At 48.7% G+C, this 18758-nt stretch overlaps 9 protein-coding genes across 9 annotated transcripts; 3 read left to right on the top strand and 6 right to left on the bottom strand.

Moving 5' to 3' along the window:
* Positions 1 to 631: 631 nt before the first annotated feature.
* N7500_001807 (uncharacterized protein) lies at positions 632 to 1143 on the bottom strand (the record flags this gene model as incomplete). The annotated part of the gene is made up of 2 exons (XM_056672953.1): positions 632 to 1000; positions 1051 to 1143. The coding sequence occupies 2 exons, from the start codon at positions 1141 to 1143 to the stop codon at positions 632 to 634; spliced, it is 462 nt and encodes a 153-aa protein (XP_056536472.1).
* A 408-nt stretch (positions 1144 to 1551) lies between these two features.
* his3 (imidazoleglycerol-phosphate dehydratase HIS3) lies at positions 1552 to 2350 on the top strand (the record flags this gene model as incomplete). The annotated part of the gene is made up of 2 exons (XM_056672952.1): positions 1552 to 1870; positions 1935 to 2350. 2 exons carry the CDS (start codon positions 1552 to 1554, stop codon positions 2348 to 2350), a joined length of 735 nt encoding a protein of 244 aa, XP_056536471.1.
* Positions 2351 to 2694: 344 nt separating this feature from the next.
* On the bottom strand, positions 2695 to 3402 carry N7500_001805 (uncharacterized protein; the record flags this gene model as incomplete). Its single annotated transcript, XM_056672951.1, has 2 exons — positions 2695 to 3002; positions 3069 to 3402. 2 exons carry the CDS (start codon positions 3400 to 3402, stop codon positions 2695 to 2697), a joined length of 642 nt encoding a protein of 213 aa, XP_056536470.1.
* Positions 3403 to 4446: 1044 nt separating this feature from the next.
* Positions 4447 to 5696, bottom strand: N7500_001804 (glycosyltransferase family 32 protein; the record flags this gene model as incomplete). The annotated part of the gene is made up of 4 exons (XM_056672950.1): positions 4447 to 4734; positions 4789 to 5148; positions 5205 to 5360; positions 5418 to 5696. The coding sequence occupies 4 exons, from the start codon at positions 5694 to 5696 to the stop codon at positions 4447 to 4449; spliced, it is 1083 nt and encodes a 360-aa protein (XP_056536469.1).
* A 2886-nt stretch (positions 5697 to 8582) lies between these two features.
* Positions 8583 to 9326, bottom strand: derA (putative ER-associated proteolytic system protein Der1; the record flags this gene model as incomplete). The annotated part of the gene is made up of 1 exon (XM_056672949.1): positions 8583 to 9326. One exon carries the CDS (start codon positions 9324 to 9326, stop codon positions 8583 to 8585), a length of 744 nt encoding a protein of 247 aa, XP_056536468.1.
* Positions 9327 to 9811: 485 nt separating this feature from the next.
* N7500_001802 (histone H3 family protein) lies at positions 9812 to 10458 on the top strand (the record flags this gene model as incomplete). The annotated part of the gene is made up of 2 exons (XM_056672948.1): positions 9812 to 9992; positions 10112 to 10458. 2 exons carry the CDS (start codon positions 9812 to 9814, stop codon positions 10456 to 10458), a joined length of 528 nt encoding a protein of 175 aa, XP_056536467.1.
* Positions 10459 to 11052: 594 nt separating this feature from the next.
* N7500_001801 (uncharacterized protein) lies at positions 11053 to 14134 on the bottom strand (the record flags this gene model as incomplete). Its single annotated transcript, XM_056672947.1, has 5 exons — positions 11053 to 12547; positions 12596 to 12711; positions 12765 to 12782; positions 12835 to 12945; positions 13004 to 14134. The coding sequence occupies 5 exons, from the start codon at positions 14132 to 14134 to the stop codon at positions 11053 to 11055; spliced, it is 2871 nt and encodes a 956-aa protein (XP_056536466.1).
* Positions 14135 to 14646: 512 nt separating this feature from the next.
* On the bottom strand, positions 14647 to 15813 carry N7500_001800 (uncharacterized protein; the record flags this gene model as incomplete). Its single annotated transcript, XM_056672946.1, has 1 exon — positions 14647 to 15813. One exon carries the CDS (start codon positions 15811 to 15813, stop codon positions 14647 to 14649), a length of 1167 nt encoding a protein of 388 aa, XP_056536465.1.
* A 1150-nt stretch (positions 15814 to 16963) lies between these two features.
* N7500_001799 (putative hydrolase, alpha/beta fold family) lies at positions 16964 to 18631 on the top strand (the record flags this gene model as incomplete). Its single annotated transcript, XM_056672945.1, has 6 exons — positions 16964 to 17671; positions 17727 to 17887; positions 17944 to 18024; positions 18078 to 18201; positions 18254 to 18382; positions 18446 to 18631. The coding sequence occupies 6 exons, from the start codon at positions 16964 to 16966 to the stop codon at positions 18629 to 18631; spliced, it is 1389 nt and encodes a 462-aa protein (XP_056536464.1).
* Between the last annotated feature and the right edge of the window lie 127 nt (positions 18632 to 18758).

Here is an 18758-nt window from a genome sequence, read left to right as displayed (position 1 = left end):
GAAACCTCCACGCGTATCTCTATCTCTACATAAGGACTGGACCACGTAGGAGGCGCACGAAACTTGATAGTCCCGATATAAGGGGCTACTTCGTATAGAGATCAGTGCGATCTGATTTAGCCTTCTTTTTGGTCATCTTCAGTATATTGGATATGATCCTTTCTTTGTACACAACCCTACAGGCTACCATTTCTCCCTCCCCCTTCCCTATACGATCTACACTGCAATTGACACAGCATCATAGGTTGAATTTTGGGATCCACCCCCAAAGTATGATCGGCGTTTCACTCCATGTTGCTGCTTCCGTATGTTCCGTAGGGGTGACTGATCTCTCGGGCCCACGCGAAAAGGAGATCACAATAGATCATCCTGGTAATCAGGGGGAATATCCCCACGAACCTGGCGTCATCGATGACGAAGTTTCAGGATCAGCGCTTGATGAACGCAGTTACAAAGTAATCGCCTCAATTCTGTGAGGCATTGCAGGGTTGGAAAATGACTGGGAATTGAGATTCAGCTGATCCAGAGGTTCCCACAAAGCCAGGTGTATTGTGTCCGGTGGAAATTGCCATCATCCAAGCTCAAGCTCGCATCCTTGCAAAAACAAGTGGGCAATATCTCTTGACGCTCTTTATCGGCGATTACCCTCTGCCCTTTCAGCCTCTACTCGCTCCGCACGTTTGATGCGTCGCACTAGTTCGATGTATTCTGTCACGCGTTTCTCTTGCCAGATACATCCACCCAGAGTCATGGCCGCAACTTGTAGGAAGACCTTGAACTGTGGTGTCAGACCGCGATAGACACGGGACCCCGGGGATACCCAGCTTGAGAAACCCTCCAAGGGACGGTGGAAGAGTCGTGAGCGAAGATAATCACGGGAGAATATGGATGGGCGTGGACGGGGTTGTGTCGCGGGATGTGCGGGCGGAGTTGGCGCGGAGAAGACGAAAGGGTGGGGTAGGGAAAGAATCATATGAGCCAAAATAGACACAGAGCCAAACTGAAAGATATTAGCCATTGCACTGGGATTTAATGTATTGGAGGTCTTACGCGGAACACGCCGGTCATGAAGCCTTGGGCGGCTATCCAGGAGATCTCCTCCGGAGGTTCAATGCCGCCGCTTTTGTTGGATGGTGCTGGCATTCTGAAGTTTACAATAAGTGTATGGTGAAGAAGCAAACGTCTGACAAAAGGAATTTGAGAACTCGGGATTGAGACCTCGGGATTTGATGTCGGTTTCTTATCGAAGCCGAGTTCGGCGAGACGATATACAAAGTAAAAGACAAAGTATACGGGAATATGTGTGTTCCAGACAATGGCAATATCAAAGACCGGTTATCAAGGATATCAAAAGTAGAAGCGTATGCCGACCAGTGTCCTTGAACTTGTTTCCCTTACGATCTCAAGTGTATCTCCCCCATACTCTAAAGCGCGGATCAACGATTATCCAGCAGACGAGTCAGACAAAAAAGATATCCGATTATCGCCATCTACAAAACACCGACACATTACAATCGCTAGTCAATTCAACCTTCAAATCCTCAATTCACAATGTCCCTCCCCGCACGTACAGCGACCATCTCACGGTCCACCAACGAGACCAAAATCCAAATCTCCCTCTCCCTAGACGGCGGCGTCCTCCCGCCCTACGAACCCTCAACCCACTTCCCCGACCCAACAGACCCCAAAGAAGCCGAAGCTTCCAAGAAAGGCATTGTGCCACCCAAAGATGCCGCCCATGCCACACAATTCACCCCAACCCAGCAAATCACCATCAGCACAGGCATCGGATTCCTGGACCACATGCTGCACGCGCTTGCCAAGCACGGCGGGATGAGTCTTGCAGTGCGCGCAAAGGGTGATTTATACAGTGAGTTTCCGCCCTGAAAACCATCCTAAACCTTATATGGGATTTCGTTGTTAACCCCATCCAGTCGACGACCACCACACAACAGAAGACACCTTCCTCGCACTGGGCGAAGCCTTCACAGCAGCACTGGGCGCACGGCAATCTCTCGAGCGATTCGGTCGCGGCGATGCGCCCCTTGATGAGGCTCTTTCATGGGCTGTGATTGATCTCTCAAGCCGGCCGTGGGCGGTTATTAACTTGGGCTTCCGCCGCGAGAAGATCGGTGACTTGAGCACGGAGATGATCACTCATGGCTTGCAGAGCTTTGCGCAGGCGGCGGGTGTGACCTTGCATGTCGGTTGCACTTATGGTGATAATGACCACCACCGCGCGGAGAGTGCGTTCAAGGCGCTTGCTGTTGCTATTCGCAATGCCTGCAAGCGTCGGGTTGCGGGTGATGTTGGTGCTGGTGATGTTGTTAGTACTAAGGGTGTTTTGTAAGGGGCTCGTCAAAAGCTTTAGATATATATAAAATTCTGTTATGAATGAGACGAGATGGATATACAGCATGGTCTTCTTGTTACATAGGACCCATTACAGAGCTATAGGTTCTGGACATGAAACGAATCTCAATGAGATCAAGTCCTGAAAATTCAACTTCATTGCTCTTTTAACCCATAATTCTAATCCCGTAATCCATCAATCATAAAATATCAAACATCCAACCAGCCAAACAGAGCAATCAACGCCAGCATGGAAGAACCAGCTCCAAGAACACCTTGAACCAAAACACAATAATTACACTCCAAACCCCAATACTAACCCTAGCCCCAAATCCTCATAATCTAAACTCCAAGAGCCTTAACAGCTCTTTCCCAATACCCCCTCCGCTCATCAGTAACAGAAGTCCCCACACAATCTGAGATAAACCGCTGCCACCCCGTCTCAGATCCATCAGCAAGCGCAGCCCGCACCTCCTTCGAGCACTGCGTAGTAAGAAACCAAGCCGCAGAACCAAAGTCCGTAGCAGCATCTTTCCGGAGGAGATCAAGTAGATCAGCCGGGTTATTGCTGACGCTAGGAATCTTGTCTTTCAGCTCCGGTAGGGAGGAAGCGTATTTCTTGTTGTAAGATGGAGATTGCATGTTGCGTGCTGGAAGATGAGAATATGGTCAGTTTGGATGTGAGTGTTGGGTGGGAGAAAGTTAGGGTTACGTACTGCCCTGTCCGGCAACACCCGGGAAATGATTCTTGTTATACTTGAAATCGCTGCTCTCGAAAGCCATTATGCTGATTATGGCTGCTTGCTCGGCTTTCGAGGTTACTTTATAGGTGTCGAAAGCTTGGGAGGTGTACTTTGCGGCTTGCTTTGCTGTGGCGCATTCACCTTCTGCTGGGGCGTCGGAGCAGGATTTAGATGTTGGGGCGATTGTGATGACTTGGGATTCTGTTAGGGCAGTGGTGTGGGCGAAGAGGGAGAATGGGATTGGTGTTGCGGTTGTTTGGATGGCGAGAGTTAGGGTTAGAGAGAGGAGGAGGGTTTGCAGGTGCATTTTGTATATGGTGGATGGAATAAGTATTGGAAGGATTGGTGGTAGGGTAGTGGGCGACTAGATCATGTAGAGCTTAAGAGTCGTGGACGAATTACTGTTATAGATGGGTAGTATAAAAATGGATCTTGCTTCTGTGCTAGGACTCAAGGGCAGCAAGCAGATTGTCTTTATAAGTCGTGGCCCATGTCTGTAAGAGGCAGAAAATGCATGAAACAAGGGCTTACATTGTCCAAGGTAGCTGGAACATACAAAGGGGAGGCAAAAGGGAGATACCCCGTCGGTAGTATGTACATTGTAGGCTTGACGCGGAGAATGCTAGACGTGGATTGAAGTATGTTGGATGACGGCAAAGGCTAATATCAAGGAAGAACATCAAATAATGAACTGATATGTTCACTAACAAACCTGTATGTACTACTTTATTTCATAAAAAGCCAAAGCCCTAGATTTGATAGGACCATTGGGAAAGCTTGTCGATGCAAGGCACAGTGCTGTCATTGGTCGGAGAAATTAGGGTTTCAGGATCAGGTGCTGTTTGGGGTTGCCGTATCTGATTCTCCAACTGGAGTTAAGACACGGTTGATCGCACAGACTGAAATTGTAGTTCTTACTTCGGATTTTACTTTTGGAATAGTGGAAAGGCATTATTGATCCATCATTCTTCCCGGAGAAATCTGATTCAAGTGCATAGAGGCATGTCCATAACATTTCACTGTCTCCCGAGAAGCGAAATCTAACTTGTTTACAAATCCATAGACAAAAATAATAAAAATAGGGGACAGTGAAACAAGACCAAGACACAGACACTGAGGTCTGCGCACATGTCCAAAAGCAAACCCAATTGCTCCAGGTGAGCATTCAATCCAGGATCCTGTCACAGGATTGAGACACCATGCATAATGCGCTCCTAAACACAGAAAGAAAGGGCAAAAGCTGTACAATAGATGCTGATGCGGAAATCATGCCCGGGGCTGTATCGTTACAGACAAATACACAAACTGCAAAATGGCGAAGTTGCAAGTCGAGACGTCAATCTCTAGATCTCTAGTCATCGCGACGTCCGAGTTCGTACGAGGTCTCCGTAACCTTGCCTGACTCTTCATCTTCTTTGAAGCTGACACGTCGCAAAAGCGTCGGGACCGAGAGTCGCGAGCGTCGGGTTGGCGATGCGGAGAGTCGCGACGGGTTGATGATGTTTGGCACTTTGGCGTAGCGGTAGCGGTACTTGGCTCCCAGTAGCATGACACGTCCGTAGCTCCACCAGAGGCAGAATCCAACTACTCCAGCGAGGAGGAAGCCGCAGATCGTGAGGAAAACCCAGTGTTGACCCATCTGCGAGGATATTAGCATGATTCGAGAGTTCCATACCAGACTCTTGCCACTTACCCAGAAGATCAAGCGCGCATCCTTTCCATGCCAGCTGTTACCCCGGTGATGGGTGAAGAAACTCCAAGAAAACTTATTGTATTCATCCTGCATGAGGATGCGCACGCGCCCAGCCTCGCTCGGCCCTTCGCGCATGTACTCTTTCCAGATGACAGAGAGGAACAGCGGTCCAGTCGAGTACATGACGGTGATATATGGGAGGAGCCAGTGGCGATCATACTGTTGTAGCACTTCAATCGTACGGAGGAAGAAGGGGTGTTGTGGTACGGAACCCATGGCATCATTGGAGATACCGGTGGGTGCAGTGCGGCGTACCCAGGCGGGATAAGCGTTGAGAGGATCCAGGCGACGGTTGCAGCCCTGTTTGATGGTGTTAGAAGCGAGACCTCATGGGGTCTTTCGGGAAGTATACTTACATCGTCGAGGTCAATGTATGTTCCACCGAAGTGTGCAAGAATAAAGTATCGAATAGTATCCGCGCGTTGGATAGGATAACTATAGCCATCAAAGGTGTCCAAGAACCAGGGGTATTCGGCAGCGATAAAGTCTCGCGACTTCTCGTTTGTCCATAGCTAATGACACACGTTAGAAACGTTGAATGCAATAGATCAGTAGAGTCATGGACGTACAATATACTCATAATCGGGGTGCAAATCAATACAACTCTGTTGGGCTTCCCTCCAGACCTCTGGAATAGTCTCATTCTTGTATGTTTGGTGAATGATCTTTGGAATGATTTGGGGGCGTTGCTCGATCAAGCTGGAATTCGGTGAGGGCAGCTCTGCGCGGTGAATCGCGTCGGCAGCGGCATCCTCGAATAGTAGCGCTAGAAGTGTCGAGACACTTCGGACGAGCAAGGAGAGGATGAGGAGGTTGACGAGGATAAAGATCAAGAGACCGCGCCGCATGATGGCGAAAGATAAAGGTTTAGGGAAATAACCAATTGAACAATTCGTAAAGTCGTATCAAGTTTCACAGACCCTGAGGCCGTAGATAAAAGGTTCACAGTAGGAAAATGCAGGTCATAGAAGAATATCGGATAATAGACGATAGGGGGAGGAAAGTGTTGAATAAGGGGAGCCTAGTCGATAATAAGGAGTGACAGGAGTGGGGAGAGACTAAAGCTTAAGGAGGAAATGAGAGACTTTTTTAAAAAAAAAGGATGAGGCAAAAAAGAGAAAGTGACAAAAAGGAAAACAATACGATACAACAACCTTGGGAAAGGGAAAGCTGTTGACAAGATTACGAGGCTGAGCAGAAAGGGTGGCTGTGGTTCCAAGATTAAGAGGCTTGGTCCTTGTCTGATTGGTGAAATCGGAGTGGGGCTACTAAGGGGGGGATTTTTTAACCTTTTTTCTTTTTTTTTTATTGTATGGGAGTACTCCGTAACGGAATTTGGGGCTTGAATTCCATGTGTTAATTAAAATCATTTGAGAGTATCTAAATATACAATCCGGAGTATAGATATAGCTTATTGAAGCTCTTATCAATGTTCAACTTTTGTCGTCGCTAAAATAATCCAAAATTGGCGCAAGGACTCGTCATCGTATTGTAAATGGAGCGCCGTGGGGAAAAAGTCCCCACGCCAACGTGAGACTGGTGTATTGAGCTAGTCCTATTTGGGTATGTACTCTATCGGTGCCTTTTTGAAGCCGAGGCTAGTGAGCACCCGCTAGTCCATTAATTGACTAGCCCTTCTCAAAAAGCGTTAGTACAGAGTATAATTCACAGAGTACGAAAGGGTCAACTATAATAATATTTCACTTTATGCGGTATGTGGTATATTCCAGACTCCAGAAGTGATTGTACAGATGTATTTTTCGCTACCGCCACAGTGGCGTGGAAACACGTAGACCTTCAATCAGACCTCGGGAACAATACCTCGGGAGTACATTCTCTCAACTCCCACGCGTAAGAAGAAAGAACCAAGGATGCCTTGACCATAGGTTCGGAAGGTTCATTCTAACATGAGAGGTAGGAATTGGCACCGATTCGCCAAGCGAACCGCCACCTGCACTGGGACGTGCACCCTGCGATTCAACGGTTACCATTGCCATCTTATTATGGAGTACTCCGTACGGAGTACGGAGTAGCGTATTCGTATGTGGTATTATGTTATCGATAGGAATTGAAAACTCATTCAATTAGTGGATAGCTATGTTCCAGATGGAGCTTCTAAAACAAATTCTATGCATAGCACAATCTCCACTGTAGTTTTCCCATGGGAAAGTACATCTCGCTAGCCCCATAATTGCCCTGACTTTCTGGTACAGCCCCAACCACCCAGAACGGTTCCGAGGTCGTGGCCTGGCAAATTGATTGACCACGTTATATCTCGATTCAACATCTTTCGTACTTCGTCATATCAGAAGAGATCGGCTTAATTTACTGTCCAGCTTTTCCAAGATCAGCTGGGTGTGACGTGGGTGGTGCCAATCCAACCTCGTTATAACATACAGCCTATAAACTTTACTACACATTGTAAAAGATCGTCCGTGCTATGCTAATAGCGAACGGGATGTGGGCGCAAAAAAAAAAGAAAAACTGGGGACGAATTAGTTACCCGTTTGGTACAATTCTGAGAGAACAATGATGCCTAACGCATGTTACGGAGTATTTCGTACTGCACATAATGAATTACCTAGGTAGGATTTACGTGCTCTCCGAGGTAAACATCGGGTTAATCAACAGCGCCGCATAGCACTATCTTGGTTTGGACTGAAAATATGGGGCCAATACCTGAAAAAGCACGGGGCGCTGTACGATGTATGTTGTATATTGCCCCATGATTCTGCTCTAACATCATGATCCTTCCAGCCATGTTAAAGTAGCTCTTTCTACTCCGTAATAATAACCGAGTAAACATACAACTATACTTCAGATGACGTGAGATGACTAGGCTGACTAAATACTATGTCTGGATACTGCCTGTAGATACTGCCTACAGAGTATGCATCTGCAAGATCGAAGCTGTACAGCCTTGTAATTGACTTGGCATCGCCAAACATAGCATGATCCCGCATGGATGCATTCTGTAATGAATTTCAATCGTGACCGGTAATGCAGGCAATCACACGGTGTTGTTTTACTCTATTTTACTTTAAAGCATGTACTTCGTACTGGTGAGTTGACTACTCCGAGGGACAGAGCGAGTTCTCGTCTACTTGGCACTGGAGGTCATGGCGACGTTTTGATACATGTCGTCATTTTAAGGTCTGAATCTGCATGCAGCTCTAAGCGTGAAAGAGTAAAATGAAAGGTAATTCGGGTATCTATGGCTATTGCAATGTCAAACATATGCACGCTCTTTAAACAAAAACAGAAAACGAGTCCTAATCCTTTCCTTCCACACAGGTCACATTGAGCGGACTGGGCTGAGGGGCAACGTCCCATGTCATCAGAGATTAGGGAGCTGCGCCGGATAGACCCCTAGCTAGTCTCCGTCATACCACCCCTGGACACAGCTTTAACGTGGCCAGTTTTCATGGCTAACCAGTATTGCATGCAAAACCCGTTGAATGATGTCGAATGCTTTCATCAGGCGTGAGGCGGATGAAAAGCGCCACCAAGAGACCCGCTGGTGTTTAGGTTGCCCCTTTCCGTGCACAGCTCATAGTTTTGATATCAATGATCCAACGCCAGACTCGGACCTATCGCGCCCTCTTCTCTACTTATACCGGGGAGACCTATCTTTCATTCAGCGCGCTCTACTTTTCGATCTCCATTCGATGCGACAAGAAACCCCGAAACTGCCTTCCCGAAAAGCGACACTTGATCAAGGAAAAGAATGAGGCTCATCGAACCTCAGGCGCCGCAGCCACAAACTCGCGGTTCACATTAGCCGCACCCGGCGCCCGCTCGTTGGGTCCAGAGGTAGGCTCGAACAGACGTCGCCACCAGCGAGGCGGGTCAAACGGACGGTGGCCATCATGCAGGGGCGGGTAGACATCATTGAAGAAGTACCAGATATGACCGACCACAATACCGAGCATCTCATCCTTCGGTACGATCTTATGTACAATCACACTGAATCCCATCAGTACCCAGGGCAGATAAGGAGCAGTGAAGACCAGTAGTCCCAATAAGCTGAGACGGGTGTCTGGGTTGCGCCGGGCCCAGATGTAGACCAGGCTGGATGATAGCGCGCTTCCCAGGAAGGGTATTGAGAGGAAAGGTGAGATGATGAGGAGACATGTCATCGCATAGAAAATCAGCCATGCGAATTGAGCTGGGGAGCGACCGGAGGTCTCTTCCAGAAGGCGGGAGTAGCGCTGCAGGAAGAAGACATGGAACAACAAGTCGAGATTTAAGGGCCCGAAATAGAGGAATGTCGTGAGTAGTCGCCAGTACTGCGATTTGACATAGACAGACCGAAAGCTGTAGAACAGCTGGAATGGCGTCACAATGTGGCACTGCACCAAGACTGAGGTTGCGACGGTGGCTACCGTCCACCACCGGGTGACGGGTGGCATCTCATAGAACCATTGTTCGAGGGGAAACTGGCCTGGTTGCCCATTGTTCTCCCAGAGAGCAGCCATGGTGTATGGTGGTTGTGACTTCTGGGCGCAGAGATCAGAGAGAAGTGGAAGTGAGGGCGGATGATCACCACGAGCACTGAGAGCTCTCTAAAGTGCCTCCGGGGTATATTCAACCTATGACGGAGATAAGACCAGGTAGGCCACTTTATCGTCACGTGACCAACCCGAGACGCGTTGCTACGTGAGAATCACGGGGCTGGGACGCTAAGGCCCGAATAGTTCATATTGACCAGTTTTCCCTTCGCAACAAAGACAGTCTGATTATTAGCAGATACGATTTTTAATCTCAATCCTTCCAGTTGAACCTCGTGTGCAATCTTTAGCCTCAATACTCGGACACGGTTCCTGCAAGGGGGCAATCTCGACACAAACGCGGCAATTTGCAGAACGCTGGTTGCTAGGCGATAGACCTCCCAATTGATCGCTTTCCAGCACCCCACTACCCAAAAAAAATTTACGCACCGCGTTTCTCCTCATAGACTACAATGCCGCCCAAGGGAGTCCGCAAAACAGCACCGGGCAGCGCACAAAAAGGCAAAGCGCGCAAGACAGCCGCTGCGCCCGCTGCCGCACCAGCAGCTGATGGAGATGGAACACCAACCAAAGCACGCAAGACGAATGCAGGGAATCAATCAAAAATCGCTAAGACAACCGCTAACGTCCAACGTACGTTCTACCCTCCACCTACCACCGTCGCCAGAATGAGCGCTTTGAAGAGCTCTACTCCCGCAACTCCGCAACCAATCCCCCACAAACTCAATCACCCCATTCTAACAATCCCCTAGCTGGAGATCCAACCCCCACAGGCCGCCGCCGCCGCTACAAGCCCGGCACCGTGGCTTTGAAAGAAATCCGCCGCTACCAACGCTCCTACGACCTTCTCATCGCTAAACTGCCCTTTGCGCGCTTAGTCCGCGAAGTCGCGCTCGATCTCCTCCCCGCCGAGGTCGGCGCCGAGTTGCGCTGGCAGTCATTCGCTATCCAAGCTCTGCAGGAGGCTGCTGAGGCCTTCCTCGTCCATCTCTTCGAGGATACGAATCTATGCGCCTTACACGCGAAGCGCGTTACTATTATGCAAAAAGATATCCAACTTGCGCGAAGGATTCGCGGCGTCTGGGCAGGGCTTGGTTGAGCTCTATTGACTGTTTCAATTTTGCAGCTTTTTTTTTCGAGTTTAATATTAATTTCACGATGTGGTGGCTTTATTCTCTGGATGAAGAGAGGAGCCTCGGGGACATTGCTGGCGTATTACGGGCATGGAGTTGACTTTTTATGTTGCCTCCAGCTTCTGCTGGTGGAGTTTGTGTTGCGACCTGCAGGCTGGTTTATACCATGGTGTTTGTACATTACGCATGGATGTCGGGTGTTCATGTTTTTCTTTATAGGAAGCAAGCAATTCATGATTTTCTTGAGGTGGTGTGATATACACGCCCCGAGCTGAATCCTACCAATGTTTTCGAGTCAACAATACCTACAAGTATACCACTAAGAAAAGCTTATGTGCTTAGGATACTGGAAAGGCATCTCTTGGTTTGCCAATAACATCGATTATCGGCTCGCATCCCTGTCAACAATAACTGAAGAAAATATCAAACGCCTTCCCTGGTAGCCATCAAATGGTATCATAATGCGCCTTCCTAGGAAAAGTTCTGAGACAAACGCCAAAGAGAAAGATGTTAAGAAAACAAAAAGGTATATCATGCTTATAGCAATAGACAAAAGCCAATTAGGCCGAACGTCTCAGACGAGGTGGTAGACCTGAGACCAAGCGTTGGCCTTCTTCGCGGACACTTTGTGCTTCCTCGCCTTTGCCCTGTCGCTCTAGAGTATCAGCCAGCATGTCGTCGGTGACGCTCGCCCACATGCGGTCGTTGGCCCGTTTAGCCATTGCGCGGCCGGCCCGAGCGCTTTTTTCGGCTTGCTCGCCGACCACCCCACGGAAGTACTTCCAGCTCATGAATGTTAGGGTCATGCAGGTGATTTGGCTGTTGCTAATTGCGGTGGCAGACTGCAGGGCTTGCTGGAGGTACTGTTTTGTTTGGATGGTTGACTCGGAGTGAACGGTTGCACAGACTAGGAAGTAAGCAGCTTGTATGTACTTGTTGGGGCTGCTTTGGCAGAAGGGTTCGAGGGTTGCTAGGACGGCACCGAGCAGCGAGTGCGACGGGTGATTTGGATCACGGACGATAAGCACTATGTTGAGGCCGGCAAGGATGCGAGTATCACGACAGGGGTCATTGCGCCCTATCTTGCTGGTAGCGGGATCTAGTGACAGAATTGGTGATTGAAATATGTTCAGCGCTGCCTTGAGATCGCCAGTTGCCTGTGCGATGGTGCCGGCGGCATATTCCATTAGACACTCGATGGTGTCTGGAAGGTTGGAACCAAGATCTTGGATGACTTGTCGAAGATCGTTGAGAGTCTGACTGGCAAGATCCCAGTCGGTTCGAGCGCAGGCCAGGAAGACTCGTTGAAGGAGAAGGTTGCAGTAAAGGGACTGACGCCACTGGACACGGCGGTTGGCATTGACCATGGATTCTGAAATTTCTTGGGGGGCCTTGAAATTGCCTTGAACCATTCGAAGCCCCTCCTCAAGGTACTTTTCTGCTTTGCGGCCATCGTATGAGTTCTTGGCACTAAGCGTGATTGAGCTTAAGAAATAGCAAAGCGCATAAAGATCGTGTTGAGGAAGCCAGTTGAAGCTTAATAGTAATGTGCCATTTTGAACCTGCAAGATGTCACCGGTGTCGATAGATGACGGCCCGGCGGATTTGCCGTTGAGAGGGACCGAGAATGACCCATCTGGACGCCAGTTGCTGTCGCTGAGTGTTTCGTCCATCAAAGCCTGCATGACCTTCAATTTCTGTCCAGACTGGTTGACGTCGTACTCTAAAAGACTGCAGCATATATCGACCATTTGAATCAAAGTTGTAAGTTGTGGTATATGGCGAAGTTCATCATTCAGCTGATGGCTTCGCGCGGCTGCTACGGCGCGCTGCGCCTGCTCGATAGAATCGGAATTTGTCGCTTGCTGCAAATGTGCAAGTGATTCAATCACGGCTGCCATTGCTGAAACGGCCTTATCCCCGTTACGACTAGCCATGGCCGTGATTTTGTGGAGATGCTGTAACGCTTGCACGGAGTCTTGATGTGACGGAGATGACAACGAGAGTGATACTCGAAGGAAACGAAATGCGTACTCCCATGCGGCATGGCGGTACCTATAGCTATTAGCATATCATGGTCAAGGAGAGTAGAATGGCACATACGCTTCCACATCCTGAATCATCCCATCGACCGCTTTCAGTGAAGCTTTAGGGTTACTCTTGTGGAGCATTCGTGCCAAGAGGTGCTGCATGCTGTATTTCAAGTCAAGCATACGGTTCTATAACAGTCAGAGATCAAACCAAGTCCGCTATTAAGCTGCAGTTGACTAACTCGTTCACATAGATCAATCTGCTCAAGGTTAGTGGCTATTTCTGGGACAAAGGAGGGAGTGAATACACACCCCTTTACTCAATGCTGTTTCCGCCTCGATGTCATTGTCTGTTTCCTCGAACAATGTACGCGCATAGCGAAGTCTAACAAGAGCTTCTTTGCGAGGCTGCAGTCGCCAGTTCTATGATATCATTTGTTAGCATGGGCGCATGATTGCTCCAATCAAGCACTTCACCAACCTTCAAGACAGCCTCCAAGCAGCCCAATCCAGTAGCAACCAGCTTGTAATATCCCTCAATGTCCGTCTCACGAGCGGCCAATGAGGTCGTTGTTCCACGAGCATGAGCAGCATTCAAATATTCATCAGCTAAGGACAACAGCAGAACCTGGTAATCGACTGGAGGCTTTGTAGACTTGACTGGCGTGGATTTCACATGCTTTTCGACATTTGGATGAGTTGGTTGTCTCTTCTTTTCAACGTGCTGTGGTTGTGGTTGCTTTTGCGGAGTGGGATTTTGTTGAATTCTTGCTTGAACAGCTGGAGAAGGAACCGGGATCATGACTTGCGGAGTAGCATGTGTTACCGGCGATGGAGCAGGCTGGGGTCGTTTCGGCGTCGCAATAGGTGTAGAAAGAATTTTTTGAGGTTTTACTTTGGGAGAGATCTTGGATGGCGTAGGTTCGGATTTGATGATAGGGTGTGTCTGTGGCGTCTGGATATTGATTTGCCCTTGGTTGCTTTGAGTGTTTGGTTTAGGACTAATAGGAGGCGGGGCAGGAGCAACATGAACAGACATGGCTGGCGGCGGAGCCGGCAAAGCAGCGGGTGGTATTTTGGACGGACTGGCACTCTGGACGAAAGGTGGCTCGCCATACTGAGGAGAGAGTTGGGTGTATCGGGATCGCGGAGCAGTAGGCAGAGGTTGTTGTACAAAGAGTTGAGCCGGGTTGACAAACTGATGTTGCAGCTCTTCCTGTTGGATTCGAGGTGGAGGTGGAGGTGGAGGTGGAGGAGGAGGCGGCTGGGGCGGAGGAGGGGATTGTAGTTGAGGAAGAAGTTGCTGTGGTGCTGGCTGTGGCCGTGGTTGGAGAGATTGTTGTGGTGATTGCTGCGGCTGCTGTGGGGGAGTTTGAGGAGGAGGACGCGTCTGCTGCTGCTGTGGCTGCGGATGTGGAGTATATGTTGATGGATATGAAGGGTATGGCATCATAGCCGAAGGATACATTGCTGGCTTGCCAAAGGCATCGTATGGGGGCGGCGGACCACTGGCATTATTGTAGAGTATCTGCGGGGGAATTTGCCCATGCTGATACTGCGGTGGCGGTAAATAATGCGGGTATTGGCCGGGACCAGGTGGTGGGAAGCTCATCGCCCCGACAAACAGACAATACTCGTATAAATCGAGTATGAAGTCGAACGCGCGAGGGCTGAGCGTGGATCTTGGTGTCGGTCCGGAGAAACCCAGGGCGGTCAGCTGATAAGGGATGTTGCGATTACCGACTCTGCCCCATGGAGGTGCATGTAGGCTTCTCTCTACATTTAAAAAGTTATGGAAATTTTGTTTTGGCCTAATTGTTCGGTTCATGAGACACTTGGTTAAGGCAACAAAAAATATATCGAAAGGACTCCTAAAAGGACATTGCAAAAAAGTGAAGAGAGTCACCGAGATGATGGTTACTTCTTGTCTGAATGATTAATTTATTTGAGAATATTCATAAATACCTGGTACTAACCAGAAGAATAATACAACGCGCTAAGTCGACGCTCACTGTACAATATATATTGACAAACTCGAAAACGAGAGAAGAAATGAAGCCGTATGGGTCCGCCAATTCCTTATGGTCTTGCCCCCAAGGCTTCTCTTGCAGCTGAACAAAATCGTTAAACTATGTTGATGTATGTGTAAAGTTGGTTGATGGGTTGGTTACCTATTCCAGAATCGATAATCTCCTGTTCTATGCTCGGCGCGAATGAGAGTGCTGGATGCTCGCGTACAGTCCAAGGACACAACTCGTTGCAGTTTTCAACACTGACTGACGGTTCGGCTGGATGAATTCTTTGCGCTCCCCAAGCTGGATCAGGAACCGGGCTAGTGCCTCCGAGGGTTCTTTGAGTCGAGAATGAATATGTCGCCCTGCCAGATTTTTCAGAGTGGAATGGTGCTTTTCGTGGACATGTCAAAGTCGTATCACAAGCACTGCAGACAGATATACGTTTGCAGGACGAGCAGAAGGAGTCAAAGAGGCGGCATATAGTGGTTTGGTGAACGCTCGAGAGCCACAAGTCGACCGATCGATGTGCACACCCGAAGCGGGGTGTCATATAATCTTCCTTGCCAACTTGCCCTGACTCGGTTGTGAGTTGGTATTCCGTGCGAACAACAAGCTGATTGTCGTCATTGATTTCTGGAAATAAAGATGTCTTTAGCTCGGTTGGGCCGTACTGCTCGGTACATGTATGCCAGCAGTAGCGGTCACTGACAGCGTTCCCGAATTCCGACTTCAAGGCTTGCATCGTCACCTGCCGCACTCGAACATGATCTGCGAGATCAAGTTTGTCGCGGAAGGTTAATTTTTTGCATGGACACAAGTCGACAACTCCTGCTAAATCTCCAACATTGCATGTTCGATTCTCTGGCTTCCGCCTTAACTCTCTGGATGAGAATGCGGCTCGAGGGTGGAGTTTCAAGCACCTGGAGCATAGTTTCCAGCGGGCGTTTTCCAACACGTTGAGAAATGCCCACCGGGGTGTGTTAAAGTTATGCCCATTGCGATAATGGTGGAAAAGCGGAGCAAAATCACGACTGAATCGGAGGGATTTTGACAGCAGGATCTCTCCAGAGATTGCGAACATGCGCTTGTTGGTCAGCGCAAGCGCAGCCTCCGGCAGCACTGTCAGATGGGATATGATCTCCAGCAACAGCTCAGTAGGTAATTCCATTAGGTAGCAACGGCTATCTTCTTGCTTCTTCCCTCGCTTCGGGGACCAGGGTCTCATTTTGATCATGGTCTTAAATTTCTCTGTGGCACGGTATAGGCGATCGGACATGTCGGACGGGGAGTTCCTTAATAAAGTCATGGGTGCCAAGCTGGTCTTTTGTTGAGATCAAAGGTCATTCAAAAAGGTTTGATGACCGGGCCCCATGAGATATATGTAAATCAGCAAGACGTGTGGTGGCGTTTCAAGTGTTGAGCTATCATGGCGTAGTAGAGATCAAACACATCTTGTGACAAGACAGACTGCATCACCTTTAAAGGGAAAAGAGGAAAGGTACGGATCCGTTGATCTTGTAGTCTGCTGAAAGATAAAGACGTACGGAAACGGACCATGGGACTGGGTCACAAAAGATGGGCGTCAATGCTATCAGTATTACATATAAAGAAGAGGAACTGATCATCAGTGGCTCAGCTCGTTCTTTGTCCGATGATCCATATGCAGAACGCCGGATACTTCAACCTGTTCACCCTGCATTTATCTTTGGTTGGTTTTGATAAGCACATTGCTATTGTCGGAAAATATGGGGATTTCTCCCTGTCACTTCACGCCGGAGGGGAATTTTGGGCTTCCGCATGCGGAAAGCAGATTGCCGCATTAAGCATCATAGTATCATCACTTCATATTTGACGGAATTCCCTTACCTTGTTGCAACTGTGCCAATTAAGGGGGAGTTTTCCTATATCAAAATTAAACTCCGGAGTTATATGCGCTATGACTTTGTCAACTGACTGCGGGCGCGTGACAGAAACGCCAGCCATGTTATCACAGGCGTGTCCCGGGCACCCCAGGCAGCCCCGGGAGCCCTCCCCATGACTAAGCTGACCTTGAGGTGCAGATCACATGACATACTGTGTATAACTATATGCATCACGTGAACTGGGATAAAGCTGGCTTAGTCACATTGAACCACAGTTGGGCAGAATATGGGCGGAAAATCTAAACATAACTTTTTTTGCCGAGGTCCAGTCTGATATCAATAAATGTTGGCCTGCATCCTTGGATCAAGTATTTTGGATTTTTGCATCTTGCTTTTCAAGCCGGTTTCTTATCAAAAAGATACAAAATTTGAACGACATTCATTAATTGATCTGCCCATTTACTCGATTTGAGCGTTGAGTGCTTATACACCCTCATGCTCGACCTCGTTTCAACACTTCTGAATTCATTCCCCCTATCAGTCCTCTTATCGGGGCTGATCGCCATGGGTTTGATTTCGTGGCTTCGTCCCAAGGGACGCATAGCTTTCCATCACGCCAAAGACAACAATTTGACGTTGACCAAAGTTTCCGGCGCCGCAGGTGCTAAAGAGCAAACCACATTCGTGGATGTCTGTCGGTCTGCAACACCAGAAACATGCAATCTAAACCCTTTTTTGTTTAATGGGCACCTACAGACGTGCTGGACCACTCTGAAACACGACAACGTTCCCATTTACTATAAACGTAAAATGTTCGAGTCCGATAGCCCTGCATTCACGGGTCATTATGCCATGGATTTCGTGGTCGCACCGTACGACATTCCTCAAGACCCGGAGCTTACTGATCAGGCGAGAAAGTATACCCTAAAGTCTGGTATGCCGCCTCGCACATCCTTTTTCGCCCAGGATGAATTTGCTGTGTTGCCCTCAGATGACACCAAGCCTATGCTTGTGCTTCTTCACGGTCTGAGTGGTGGCTCCCATGAAGTATACTTGCGAGAAATCCTGGCACCTCTTGTCAAAGATGGCGCCTGGGAAGCATGTGTTGTCAATTCGAGAGGATGTGCGCAGACAAACATTAGTACCGGTGTTCTCTACAACGCCAGAGCTACCTGGGATGTTCGCCAATCTGTTAAGTGGCTCAGAAAGCAGTTCCCCAATCGTCCTCTGTTTGGAATTGGCTTCTCACTCGGTGCCAACATCCTCACTAATGTATGATTCCCTGGCAAAGCTGACTGTCCACGCTTTTTACTAACAAGTTGTGTAGTATCTGGGAGAGGAAGGTGACGCTTGTCAATTGAAGGCAGCTGTGATTTGTGCGAGCCCGTGGAACTTGGAAGTTAGTTCTATGGTGTTGCAAAGCACCTGGATTGGCAAGGAGGTATACAGCAGAACCATGGGGACAAGTATGAAGAAGCTCTTTGAGGCGTACGTACCTGTCTGCTCGGCTGATGTGTCGAGTTAACTAACCCCCTGCAAAACAGACATGTTGATCAAGTCTCCAAAAACCCTCGCATCGAAGTTGATACGATCAGAAACATTACCTACCTACACGAGTTCGACCGGTAAGAAGAATTCATTCTGCATCTTGAAATCTCATGTCTCTGACAAACAACAGAGCTCTGCAATGTCCAACCTGGGGCTACCCCACCGAGGGATCGTATTACCGTGATGCCACTTCTACCGATTCCATGCTTGCTATCAGGATTCCTTTCCTTAGCGTTCAAGCAGAGGACGATCCTGTAAGTTATTATCTTGTCATCCTAGCCATGAACAGGTCGCTGACTTTACTAGATTGCTTGCCGAGAGGCTCTGCCCTACCAGGAAATGACCCAGACACCATATGGAGTCATGCTGACTACATCCTGGGGTGGCCATCTAGGCTGGTTCGAGCTTGGAGGGTCCAGATGGTTTGTCAAGCCGGTATGTGATTTGCAATGGACCATTAGCATCGAAGTGAACACCATATTAACCCCATTCTTTTAGGTGACAAACTTCTTGAACACAATGGCAAGGGAAATCGATACTAATATCCCTGGTGTTGTCGAACACCCTGAAAGACTACCTGGAAATATCGCCAGCCACGGCGGCGCCAACAAAGAACCAGACCTGGCACCCAAGCCTGAGTTCGACTCAATGAGACGCAAACTCGCGCTACCTTTGGGTCTGTAATTGGTTGCACCCGGCACATTGAGCCCTCCCCACCATCTGCTGCATTAACTGTTTTTGGAAGCGGCAGGTCATTGATGGTTTACAACGGGTAACCAGAGCATGGACGGTGTTTTTTGCAGAATGATGT

This window comes from Penicillium coprophilum (genome assembly GCF_028826855.1).
Source record: "Penicillium coprophilum strain IBT 35676 chromosome Unknown utg000002l_segment0_segment0, whole genome shotgun sequence".
Lineage (NCBI taxonomy): Eukaryota > Fungi > Ascomycota > Eurotiomycetes > Eurotiales > Aspergillaceae > Penicillium > Penicillium coprophilum.
Note: the sequence above shows the minus strand (reverse complement) of the source record. Positions and strands in the feature narration are given on the sequence as shown.